Here is a 13,654-nt window from a genome sequence, read left to right as displayed (position 1 = left end):
TTACTCCATACATCTTATACTATACACTTCAATTCCATCTGAATTAAGAACGTAAATGTGAGGAACACTACTAATAGAAGAAACGATAGAAAAATACCTTTGTGACCTCAAAATAGGAAAGGACTTAAGACACACACACACACACACACAATGAACAAACTATAAATAGATTGATAAAATTAATTATATTGAGATTTTTAAATGTCTGTATCCCCAAAAGATACACTAAATAAAGTAAAAAGGTGAGACACATATTAGAAAAGATTCGAAGTGAATGTAATGGACAAAGACATAAAATATAGGAAAAAACTCCCTACAATCAAAAAGTAAAATAAAAAAACAGAAGTAAAGAAATGGGCAAAGTGTATGACAGGCAAGAAAAGGAAACAAATAAACAGCAAATAAGCTATGTGAAGACATTCAACCTCAAGGACTTCAGGAAACAGTGAAATACAATTTTAACATCTACGAGGTTGGCAGAAATACGAAAGTCTAACAGTATTAAGTGTTGATTAGACTATGGAGCCCAGGAAATTCTCACACTGCCAAGGGAGAGAAAAGGGTACAGCCACTTTGGAGGGCAACTTGACAATACCCAGGAGAGTGGAAAATGCACACATACCCCTCTCACCCAGAGCCCCCAGTCCTGGGGACTCACCTTCTTCCACACATGCACAGTGAGACATGTACAAGAAGGTTCACTGTAACACTGTAATCATGAAAAATTACAAGTACCCTAAATATCCATCAACAGGAGACTGAAGAAAAACCCTTTTATAGTCCTATGATGGAATATTATAGTACCAGTTAAAATGAGTAATTATCTGTAGCAATACGGATCACTCTCAAAAACTGTTTTAATAAAGTGAACTGTAAAATGATAGGAATAATATTATTTTACAGTTAAAAACATGCAAAGGCACTTTGTATACTGTGTGTGGATACATCCATATGTATATGGATGTGGCTGGTGGTTGATCCTGGGGAAGGAGAGAACAGAACAGTATTATAAAGAGAAGGGCCTTCAGTTGTATCTTCAATGCTTTATTTCTTAAGCTTGCTAGTAGGTACAGGGGCTATTGCCCCTACTTAGTATTATTCTATAATTTATTATACATAAAACCTTTAAAAATTGCGAGAAACTGTTTCTATGACAAAATATTTATCTTTTTAAAATAGGAGAATGACCTTTTGATAGAATCAGGAGAGAGGGTAAGTGGGAAGATGGGAAGGTGTTATTTCCTCTCAGTGGTTCTTATGTGTGATGACCTACTGTTTTCAAAGTTGGAGATGGTCACTTGACAGTTTCCTCTCTAATCAATAAATATTACTAAATAAGCCACGGGCTTAATACTCACTCTGTATAGTTTTGGCCATCTCTCTCTTTTCTCGGATGAGCTGTTTACGCCTCTCCCGGCATTCTTTGTTAAGTTTTTGCTGCTGGGAATTTTCCTCGTGCAGCTGGACGATTCGTTCTTGCAGTCGTCCCAAGGAGTGGTTCGAAAAGACCAAAGTTCCAGAAAGATCACTAGGTATTTCTCCGAATACCACATACTCTATCTACAAAAGCAAAACAAAACAGAAATAAGAATAGACAAAGATCAAGCTAAATTTAAGGTCATGGAAAGCATAAGGGAAACACTTCTTTCTCTGTCCTTTGTCACCACTGAGTAAGGTAAAAGCAGGAAGCCACTTTCAAATAGAAGTCACATTATGTCCCTCTGGGACAGCACTTCTTTCCAAAAAGACCATGCTTGATATCTACTGCATAAGGATGGAACGGACATTTCAGGGTTGGCATATTAGGCAAATTGCTACAGATAGCTAATCCTGTTTGGGTCAGGTTAAACAAGATGTATGTAAGGCTGATCTTAGGTTTTTCTTCTAACATACAACTTTCTCTATGTACGTGACAAAACATGGTACGATGGGCCTTCGCTGATATGATCTCTGCATTTTAATGGAAGTTGTAATTTGAGCGGGATATAGAGATGAACAAAGAGAGGGAAAAAAAGAGAAAGAATATTTTCCTTTTATCTTAACCTCCCTCATTAACAAGTAGAGTTTAAGTGAAGATAATTCTTGCATCATTAGTTCATGTCTACTTCAAGATGGTGTGAAAAGTGACATGTGTCCAAGAGCCAAGATTTCAACCTCCAAGCCATTCCCTTAAGTCATAGGCTTCTCATTTCTTCAGACTTGAAATGATTCAACTTTCAAAGTGATAATGGACCACCGGGAAATATACATGTTTTCATATTATGCTTTTATAACAATCTCAGAAGCGGTAAGAAAAGTTGGGGTGTCCTTCTACAGGTAGATTTCTCAGCCAAGGACTGCACTTCTCCCCCCTAGTGGCCCATGAATTTTTCTCTGGAAAAGCGGCTTTCCTGCTCAGACAGGGTGGGGCCACCTCTCAGACCCGTCACCTGGTGGAGCTTGAGAGGAATCACAACCAGCAGTTCATTCAACCGCTGCTGCTTCTCGTGTTGATAAGCCTCCAGGGCTTCCTCTGCCATGTTCAGATTAGTTGCCACAATCTTCACCTGTGGAAAGCCCCATGTGAGATGTTGAAAAGATACACTGAATATATACCCGAGGTTGTAAATGAAGCCTTTCTGGGAGGAAGCAAATGCATGAGCTGGATCTGCTTTGTTGGGCTGTGATTAAACAGACAATCCCAGTCTGCAGCCCAGCAACATATATTATTCTCTTCCTGCTAAGTCATGATCCAGACCACTTTTTCAATTGTTCCAGTGACCCCAGAGTTGTATAGGTTTTGTTAATGACAACTCAGAAGACTTGTCCCCATCTCCCTTTTGTTTTCTGCTGTAAAAGCATCTCTCAGCCTGGAATGTCTTTGTCAGGATGGTTCAAATCCCATTTGGTCATAATGATGTCAATAAACTAGAGAAAAAAGCCCTTTAAAGTAATGAAACTACTAACTACAGTATTTCTAAAGCACATGCTTCATCTCCTAAAATACTTGTAAGTTTTCCAAATCATTTCCTTTTTCAAGAGGAGAAGCAATCTATCAAAAATATTTCTGAATATGAGTCAAGTGATGCTGCTCTAGGAAAGAGTACCTAAGAGGGAAACTGAGCAGGTACAGCAGAAAACTCAATATAACTGTACCAGAAGTTTAGCTTAGTGGCCTCCCACATGGAATGCATACACCCCAGAGTGTCAAAGTGATTTACTGGGGTCTGGATAGAAGTTTCAATTTCTATTTATTTTTATCTTATTCTTTTTCATTTCTGTTTTTGCAAATGTTTCATAATACATAAAATATATTAGTACAATAGTTCATGTATATAATTTATAAATAAATATACATTTATTGTGGGAATATGTGCTCCACAATGTTTTTACTTATAGAAGTATGTAATCAAAAAAGTTTGGAGGCCAATGATTTAGATAAAGAAAGTCCCAGTCATTAAAAGAGCAATGGCCCCTCAACCACAACTGTAAATGGATATAACATGGGAAATGTCTGTTCTCTTACAAGAAGTCCTAACTCATGCCATTGCTATGAAATAGCAATATTATAGCTGCAAGGAGGTGTAGCTTGTTGGGAGAGGATAAACAGACCTGAGAAGGGCAGACCAACATACTTTTTTGGACAATGTATCATATTCCTTTCTGAGGTTATCGATCATTTTCTTTTCTTCAGCTAAGGCCTCTTCAATGTCCAGCCTTTTCTCTCGAAGTTGAAGGGCCAGTTCAAAGAGACCCATATCACAATCTGAAAAGATAGTCAATAAAGCAGCCCCATTTATTAGGGAATGTAGTAATACAATAAGTGTGGACTTTGGAGCTTCAGAATTATTAATGTCCATCTACTCCAGCAAGGTTCCATCATACTTAGGGCTCCAGGTAGAAATTATTCTGGGTAGAAATTATTAATGGTATTAATAATCATGATAATGGTTATATTAGTATTGATGTTCTGAGCAATGCTCCGAGCCAGGCTTGGTGCTGGGTCCTTTATGTACCTTATCTCATTCAAGGCTCACAGGCCCTGCAAGGTACAGACTATTGTTCCCATTTTACAGGTCACAACCACCCGACCACCATAAGTCTCAGAGAGGTCACACAGCTGATATGTGACAGAATGGGATTCAAGTACAGTATCTCTGTATTAATTTCCACTATATCACACTGACAGCCACATTTATCCACTGAGTAATTGATAAAGAATGTGAAAATATAATGGATCACTACAATGGAATTTAGGAACCATAGCTCCACCCCAAGTTCTACCACTAAACTAACTGTGAGCCTTTGTTCAAGCCGTTTAATCCTGCTATAAAATAACAAGTTGCACTACAAGATTTTCTAGCTTTCTTCCACTCATAAATATGATTTTAAGGAGATTCTTATTTTCAAAATCAAAACAAGATTTAAACTTTATTTGACTTTAAAATTTGATTTATAATTCATATGAAATACCTAGGAAAATAATTTCAGATCAAGAAGAAATAGTTTTCCTACTGAACCATTCATGTATTGAGCCTGTAAGAATATTGGTCTGGAATATAAGAATTTTGGACTGTAAGAATATTTCAGACTGGTTTCACCAGTGAAAATAGTGAATATAAATTGCCAAGCATCTCCAGGAAACGTAAAAATTGCCCTTACAAAACAGGTTTGAAATATGAAAACTGAATGGTTTGGCAAAAAGGAAGAGCTTTATAAAAATATACTTAAATATATATTTTTATATATACATACACATATATAAATCTTCTGTTTCTCTAGAAAATAAAACTTTCTGCATAATTTATGACTGAATCAACTAGAGATTGTCTGCAGATTTAATTGGGTACTCATAAATAGCTGCCTCAAGAAACAGAAAATTCATTGTCCAGAGAGCCCCAAAGAGTATTCATTAGACTATACTTCATACATATTAAGCCATCCTTTCCTTAAATATCATTATGAGACAATCGAGAAACCAAAAAAAGGAAAATTTGGTATTATCAATCCATAGTCACACGTAACAGAGAATGCACGGTTTTATCCCACTTACTTGTAGGGCAGATAGAATCATCAAAAACCTCATCTTCAGATCCAGACTCATCCTCATCACTCTCCAAGCTGGATTCTTCTTCACTTGATTCACCACTTTCTTCATCTTCATCTAAGGAGAGAGGGAAACATTGTTAATAAGCAGAGAAGTTCCTGTGTTAAGACTTTAAAAATAAATCATTTTTTAATGAATTAGTTACTAGGGAAACAACAGGTAAATAAGGAAATTATTCAGTATTTTTAGAAGAATTTAAAATGGTTACCGATACAGAGACCACAAACTCAAATGTCTGCAGAAGGTTGTGCAATTAATTTCAATGCATTGAGTCAGAGAGGGTTGAGATCAAGCTGCCAAGCTGCTTATGCTGTGACCCATCTAACACACGCTTGGCTATACAGTCCACAATTCCTAAATCACAGTGCTCTGAAAACAGAGAAGATTTTCATAACTTCTCTGAACCAAAGTAATACCACTTATAATCTTCACTTAACCTACTTAGTGTGAATATTCATGTCTTGCTGCAGAAGTACTACGATGTTTGATTTAGAGATTCTGTACCAAACCCTGCTGGGGGTGTTAATTGACAAAGACTCTTGCCTGTAACCAAACTTGAGTCAGACTCCTCTGAGTCCTCTGACTAGTCCTTGACCTTGAACTAAATGGGCTCTGTCCTGGGCCCATTTAGTTCAGTTTTAGCAAGGGTCCTGCTGAGTAATTCCCCACCCTTGATAGCTGGTCAAATTCCTTATTCCCTACCCTCAATATCTTATCACTCTGGCCTGCCTTCAACAGAAACCCTGTTAGGTCAGTTTAGCAAAGAATTACCCTACCTCTTAGTAATTTTCTATCAACTAACCCTGACCGTGCTCCTTGGCTATAAATCTCCGCTTGCCTTGTTGTATTCAGAGTTCAGCTGATCTCTCCCCTACTACAAAATCCCATTATAGTGATCCCCCTGAATAAAGTCTACCTTATTCTTAACAAGTGTCATGAATGATTTTTTTTCCTTTAACAATGTCATATTTAATATCTTTTATAAAATTTTTTGAATACTAAAATACATCTGCTCCCAAGAGTTTTGGATAAGGAATTGTAGACCTCCCCCACTCAACTCTAACCCCATTTTCTTTTAAAACACCTTGAGCCCATGTGTGAACAATTGGCAATTTCTATTATATGGAACATCAAAAAATAGAGATAAGAAGTGGACCTTATACTCACTAAAGATTTGTTAAGTTAAAATGTCTCAGGACTTCCCTGGTGGCACAGTGGTTAAGAATCCACCTGCCAATTCAGGGGACATGGGTTCAAGCCCTGGTCCAGGATGGTCCCACATGCCTCAGAGCAACTAAGCCTGTGTGCCACAACTACTGAGACTGCACTGTAGAGCCCGCAAGCCACAACTACTGAGGCCCACATGCCTAGAGCCCATGCTCCACAACCAGAGAAGCCACCGCAATTAGAAACCCACACACTGCAACAAAGAGTAGCCCCCGCTCACCACAACTAGAGAAAGCCTGCACCCGGCCACAAAAACCCAATAGTGCCAAAAATAAATTAATTAATTTAAAGAATTAAAATGTCTCTTAAAATAACTACAAGTGATCTGTACCACCTTATGAAATAAATCAGCAAAGTTTAAAATTAGGCCTTAAAATTCTTACATAGATTTCTGTTTTCAGGAAAATGAAGCAGATCTGCTTCCCCTATTCCTCCCAGTAAATACAGCCCAAACCCCTGGACATTATATGTAAAAAAAACAACAAGAAGACTCTGAGAAGTGGAAAGAAGGCAGCAGACCTACTAATGCACTTCGAACCCTGAGGAACAACACTGTGTTGAGTTCCTTGGGCCTTTATTTTTGCCCTGTATCTCAGAGGTGGAGAAGACCTGAAACACCAACAGGCACAGATAAAGAAAGGCCCAACCAGAACCTGCTCTCTCTAGCCAAATGACCTCACCAAGCTGTCAGTAGAGATTCTGTGGGGAGCTGGGACTCCCATATGCACACAACAATAGTAAGGCGATCTCCCTTCTCTTGGGTGAAAAAAAAGGATGAGTACCTCCACCTGGCAGTAAGGAGGATGCACCCACTCCTTCCTCTGTCAGAACAGTGTTAGAGAAAGCCAAGTAAACCAGAAGATTTAAATAAGATACAGAATCTCATACATAATATGAACATTTCCAGCTCTCAAGTGAAAGTCATGCATCATACCAAGAACCAAGAATATCTCCAACTGAATGAGAAAAGACAACCAATAAATGTTAACACTAAGATGACAGAAATGTTAGAATTATCTGACAAAGTACTTTAAACAGGCAAGATAAAAATGCTTCAGTGAGCAATTATGAACACACTTGAAGCAAATGAAAAAATACAATGCCTCAAAGAAATAGTCTCAGCCTATTTGTTTATTTATATAAAGAACTAAATGGAAATTTTAGAACTGAAAAATACAATAATTAGAATAGAAACTAATGGATAAGTTCAACAGCAGAATGGAGGGGACAGAGAAATGAATCAGTGAACTTGAAGACAGAACAGTAGAAAGTAGCCAATTTGAACAACAGAGAGAAAACAAACTGGAAAAACAAACAGAACCCAAACCCTAGAGCCTCAGGGACCTATGGGACCATAATGAAAGGTCTAATATTCATGCCATCAAAGTCGCATGAAGGAGTGAGGAAAAGAGGGGGGTCTTTAAAAGTACTTGAAGAAATAATGGCTGAAAACTTCTTGCATTTGGCAAAGGGCATAAACCTACGGATAAGTTGAATGAATTCCAAAGAGGATAAATCCAAAAAAAAAAATCTACACTAAGACTAATCACAGTCAAACTTCTGAAAACTAAAGAGAAAAAAATCTTGAAGGCAAACAGAGAAAAGGGGATAAGCAATTTGAATATCAGAGGGTTTCTCATCAGAAACTATGGAGATCAGAAGGAATTGGCACAATATTTTTCAAATGCTGAAAGAAAAGAAATGCCAACCTATAATCCTATACCCAGTGAAAATGTCTTTCAGAAAAAGAGGAGAAATCAGGATATACTCAGATTATAGGAAAATTTTTTAAATTGCCACTAGTATACCTGCCCTAAAAGAATGGATAAAAAAAATTCTTTACACAGAAGGGAAATTATTTTTTAAAACAGGAAACTTGGAGCAGAAACATGGATAAATACAATAGGCTTTTCTCCTCCAAGTTTAAATTATGTTTGATAATTGAAGCAAAAATTATAACATTGTCTGATATGGTTCTAGATGTATGTAGAGAAAATATTTAAGGCAGCCATATTATAAATAGGGAAGATAAAGAGATGTAAAGGTAGATGAGGATTCTAAACTTGACTTAAACTGGTAAAATGATGACACTGGTGGACTGGGATAAATTATGTATATATAATGTATCAATAATATATAGAGCAACCACTAAAAAAAGTATACAAAGAGATACATTAAAAAGTGCTAGAGAAAATTAAAATGGAATTTAAAAAAAATGTTCAAGTAACCCACAGGAAGGTAGGAAAAAGAACAAAGACAGAAAACAGAGAATAAGAACAAATAAAAAATAAAATGGCAGACTTAAGCCCTAATATATCAAATGTAAGTGGTTCAATATACCAAATAGAAGACAGAGTGGATGAAAAACATTATTTGACCATATGCTGTCTATCAGAAATTCATTTCTTATATAATTATATAGTCAAGTTGAAATTAAAAGGAGGGGAAAGGCATATTATGCAACTATTAATCAAAGCAAAGCAGGACTGGCTATACTAATATAAGATAAATAGACTTCAGAGCAAAGAAAATTACTCAAGACAGAAAAAGACCATATATAATGATAAAAGTGTCAGTCCATCAAGAAGACATAGCAATATTAAATGTGTATTCATAAAACAAAAGAGCTGCAAAATATGTGAAGCAAAAACTGACAAAAGTGAAAGGAGAAATAGACAAATCCATGATTATATTTGGAGACGTCAACACCCCCTCCCTCAACATTTGAAGCAAAAACTATATAGAAAATCAGCAAGGATATAGAAGACCTGAACAGTATCATCAGTCAATAGAATCTAACTAACGGTAATAAAACACTTCACACAAAACAGCACAATATACATTCTTTGCAAGTGCCCACAGAACATACACCAAGATTGACCATATGTCCGACCATAAAACAAATCTCAACAAATATAAAAGAATTGAAATCATACAAAGTGTGTTCTCTGACCACAATGGAATCAAACTAGAACTCAATAACAGAAAGATAACAGGAAAATCTCAAAACACTTGGACCTACACAACACACTTGTATATAATCGATGGGACCCAGAAGTCACAATGTAAATTTTAAAACCACATTGACCTGAATGGAAATGAAAATGCACTTGAAAATTTGTGGAATACAACTAAACCAGTGCTGAGAGAGAAATTATAGTACTAAACTAGAAAAGAGGAAAAATTCTCAAGTCAATGATTTAAGCTCCCACCTCAAAACCTAAAAACAGGAGTACAAAATAAACCCAAAGCAAGCCGAAGGAAGCTAATAGTAAAGATAATAACAGAAATCAATAAAATTGAAAGCAGAAAAATAATAGAGAAAATCACTTATACAAAGAGCTGATTTGTTCTCAAAAAGATCAATTGAATTGACAAACCTCTAGCAAGACTGAAAAAAAAAAATAGGAAGATAAGAAACAACTTACCAATATCGAGAATGCAACAGGTGATATTACTACAGACCCTGCAGATATTAAAAGGATAACAAGGAAATACAATGAACATCTCTATGCACATAAATTTGCTAACTTAGGTGAAACAGACCAATTCCACAAAAAATACAAATTACCACAACTTACCCAATATAAAATAGATAATTTGAATATTTCTGTAACTATTAAGAACATTGAAATTCTAATTGTAAAACTACCTTGAAGAAATCCATTGGCCCAAATAGTTTCACTGGAGAACTTTACCAAATATTTGTAAAGAATTGCCATAAATTCTTTACAATATCTTCCAGAAAAATCAAAAAGGAGAGAAGACTTCCCAATTCACATTTTGAAGCTATTATCCTCCTGATACTAAAACCAAATAAATATAGTACAAAAACAGTACAATGATCCTCATGAATATAGACATAAAATTTCTTAACAAAATATTAGCAAGTAGAATTCAGCAATATATAAAAAGAATTTTACATCACACCAAGGGAGATTTATTTCAGAAATGCTAGTCTGATCTGGTAATCGGTAATCAGCCAATATAATCCACCATCTTAACGGGCTAAAGAAAAAAAAAATCACATAATTGTCAATGCAGTAAAGCATCTGATAAAATTCAACATCCATTTATGATAAAAATTCATGAAAAATAGGAACAGACAGGAATTTCATGAACTTGATAAAGACTATCTATGAAACACTTACAGGTGTTTCTTAATGGTACAGGTAGCATACTTAATGGTGAAAGATTGAATGCTTTCCCCCTAAAATTGGACTAAGGCAAGGATATCAGCTCTGAGCACTCTATTTCAAGATAGTACTGGATGTTCTAACCAGTGCAATAAGGCAATAAAAGGTAATTGGCACACTGACCAGAAATAAATAAAACTGCCCCTTTTTACAGTTAGAAATTCCCAAGGAATCAATCAAAACCCCCTAAAACTAATAAGCGAGGTTATAAGATATAAACATCTAAAAAGCAATTATATTTCTATATACTAGTATGAATATGTGGACACCAAAATTAAAAGTAAAATACCTTTTAAAATTACTCAAAAAAAAGGGAAATGCTTTGGTGTAAATCTAACAAAACATGAACTTGAATTGTATGTTGAAAACAATGCTGATGACAAATCAAAGCTTTACATAAATACATACTATGTTAATGCATTGGAAGACTCAACACAGTAAAGATGCAAATTCTCCCAGATTGATATAGAAGTTTAACACAATTGCTACCAAAATTCCAACAAGATCTTTTGTAGGTTGAGAAAAAAAAATTCTAAAATATGGAAATATATAGGAGCTGGAATAGCTAAAACAATTTTGAAAAAGAAGAATAAACTGGGAGAAATTAGTCTACCTGATTTCAGAACTCAATAGCTACTATAATCAAGACTATAGTATTGGTGGAGAGATAGACACATACATCAATAGAAGAGAATAGAAAAGCCAGATATAGAACCACACAAATAGGCCCAAATGATTTTTGACAAAGATCAAAAGCAATTCAATGGAAAAGAGACAGCCTTTTCAATAAATGGTGCTAGAACAATTGGAGATTCCTAGGAGAAAAAAAAAAAACTTTGACCAAAGTCTCACATCTTATACAAAAATTAACTCCAAACAGATCACAGACTTAAATGTAAAATGATAAAACTTTTAGAAAAAAATAGAAAATCTGTGGGATCTAGGGCTAGGCAAAGAGTTCTCAGACTTGACACCATAACAAGATCCAAAAAGGGAAAAACTCAAGATATACAAACAGCTCATACAACTCAACAATAAAAAATAACCCAATCAAAAAATGGGCACGGGGCTTCCCTGGTGGCGCAGTGGTTGAGAGTCCGCCTGCCGATGCAGGGGACACGGGTTCGTGCCCCGGTCTGGAAGGATCCCACATGCCATGGAGCGGCTGGGTCCATGAGCCATGGCCGCTGAGCCTGCGTGTCTGGAGCCTGTGCTCCGCAACGGGAGAGGCCACAACAGTGAGGCCCGCATACCACAAAAAAAAAAAAAAAAAAAAAAAAAAAGGGCAGAAGACCTAAATAGACATTTCTCCAAAGAAGAAATACAAACAGCCAATAGGCACAGGAAAAGATGCTCAACATCACTAATTATTAGAGAAATGCAAATCAAAACTACAATGAGGTATCACCTCATACCAGTCAGAATGGCCATCATTAAATAACAAATGCTGGAGAGGGTGTGTATAAAAGGGAACTCTCTTACACTCTTGGTGGGAATGTAAGTTGGTACAGCCACTATGAGAATAGTATGGAGGTTCCTCAGAAAATTAAAAATAGAATTACCATATGATTTGGCAATCCCACTCCTGGGCATATATTCAGACAAAACTCTAATCCAGAAAGATACATGCACCCCTATGTTCATAGCAGCACTATTCACAACAGCCAAGACATGGAAACAACCTAAATGTCCATCAACAGATGAATGGAATAAGGAGATGTGGTACATATATACAATGGAATACTACTCAGCCATAAAAAAGAATGAAATAATGCCATCTGCAGCAACATGGATGCAACTAGAGATGATCATACTAAGTGAACTCAGAAAGAGAAAGACAAATATCATATGCTATCACTTGCATGTGGAATCTAAAATATGACACAAATGAACCTACCTATGAAACAGAAACAGACTCACAGACATAGAGAACTGACTTGTAGTTGCCAAGAGGGAGGGGTTTGGGGGCGAGATGGAGTGGGAGGTTGGGGTTAGCAGATGTAAGCTATTATATATGCAACGGATAAAAAACAAGGTCCTACTGTATAGCACAGGGAATGATATTCAGTATCCTATGATAAACCATAATGGAAAAGAATATTTTAAAAAGTGTATATATGTATATAACTGAGTCACTTTGCTGTACAGCAGAAATTAACACAACATTGTAAATCAATTATACTTCAATTTAAAAGAAGAAAAATATTTTTAAGGGAAAAATTGACAAATTGGCTATTGAGAAAATTCAAAACTATTGCTCTGCAAACTCTGTTAAGGGAATGAAAAGACAAGCTATAGACCAGGGGAAAATATTTGCAAACCACATATCTGACAGAGGACTAGTAGGTGTAATATGTAAAGAACTCTCAAAACTCAACAGTACCAAAGCAAACAATCCTACTCAAACATGGGCAAAAGACATGAAGAGACATTCTACCAAAGATATACAGGTAGCAAATAAACATATGAAAAGATGTGCTTGTTAAATGAAACTATCCTATGATATCTTATACCAGATACACACACACAAACACACAATCCAGATGGTTAGAGACCTAAAGGTTTATATCCTCTCCTCTGTAACCCCATAGTGCCTCTACATTGTCTATGTTGTAGTGAAATAAAAGGGTGTACTATGTCCCTTAGTTACTTCTCTATTTCATGCTAATGAGAAAAAAATAGGATCATACGTAAAAAGAAATACAAACCAGCATCTCCTTCAACCTCCTTTTTCTTCACCCGCTTAATCCTCTTCTTTAGTACCTTCATGAGAAAGTTAGCAAATTTATTGTTTTCTCCAAGGGCTGCTTGGAAACCAGCATAGAGTGCCTTTTCTTGGTCCTGGACCTTGGCGACTTCATTCTTTTTCTCTTCCATCTCTTTAAGAGTTTCATTTATTTTCCACTAAATGAACAAAAAACAAGAACAAATGATAAATAAAATATTTCTGATAAACCAGGTTCAGAGAACAACGTACATTACAATGTAAGGTTACAGCCTACAAACATTTTTTAAGCTTCTTAATAGAAGTTTACATTTCTGATGTTTCTGAATGCAGAGTCATTCATTTATTTTATTAAATTTTTATAATTCTTTTGTAAAAATCAGTTATGTTCAGAATCAGATAAGATCGATTCTTTGAGGT

The 13,654-nt window shown here is 35.8% G+C and overlaps 1 protein-coding gene across 1 annotated transcript in view; it reads right to left on the bottom strand.

Moving 5' to 3' along the window:
- Positions 1-13,654, bottom strand: part of CFAP44 (cilia and flagella associated protein 44) — a 111,654-nt gene that overhangs the window by 8,030 nt on the left and 89,970 nt on the right. The window contains exons 27-31 of the mRNA XM_059063672.2: positions 13,218-13,413; positions 5,033-5,143; positions 3,615-3,745; positions 2,430-2,546; positions 1,359-1,560 (exon numbers count right to left, since the gene is read on the bottom strand). Coding sequence (XP_058919655.1) covers positions 1,359-1,560; positions 2,430-2,546; positions 3,615-3,745; positions 5,033-5,143; positions 13,218-13,413 — 757 coding nt within the window. The remainder of the gene's footprint in view (positions 1-1,358; positions 1,561-2,429; positions 2,547-3,614; positions 3,746-5,032; positions 5,144-13,217; positions 13,414-13,654) is intronic.

The sequence above is a fragment of the Kogia breviceps genome, chromosome 5 (genome assembly GCF_026419965.1).
Source record: "Kogia breviceps isolate mKogBre1 chromosome 5, mKogBre1 haplotype 1, whole genome shotgun sequence".
NCBI classification, from domain to species: Eukaryota; Metazoa; Chordata; class Mammalia; order Artiodactyla; family Physeteridae; genus Kogia; species Kogia breviceps.
The sequence above is the reverse complement of the archived record's forward strand: the minus strand, read 5'-3'. Positions and strand labels throughout refer to the sequence as shown.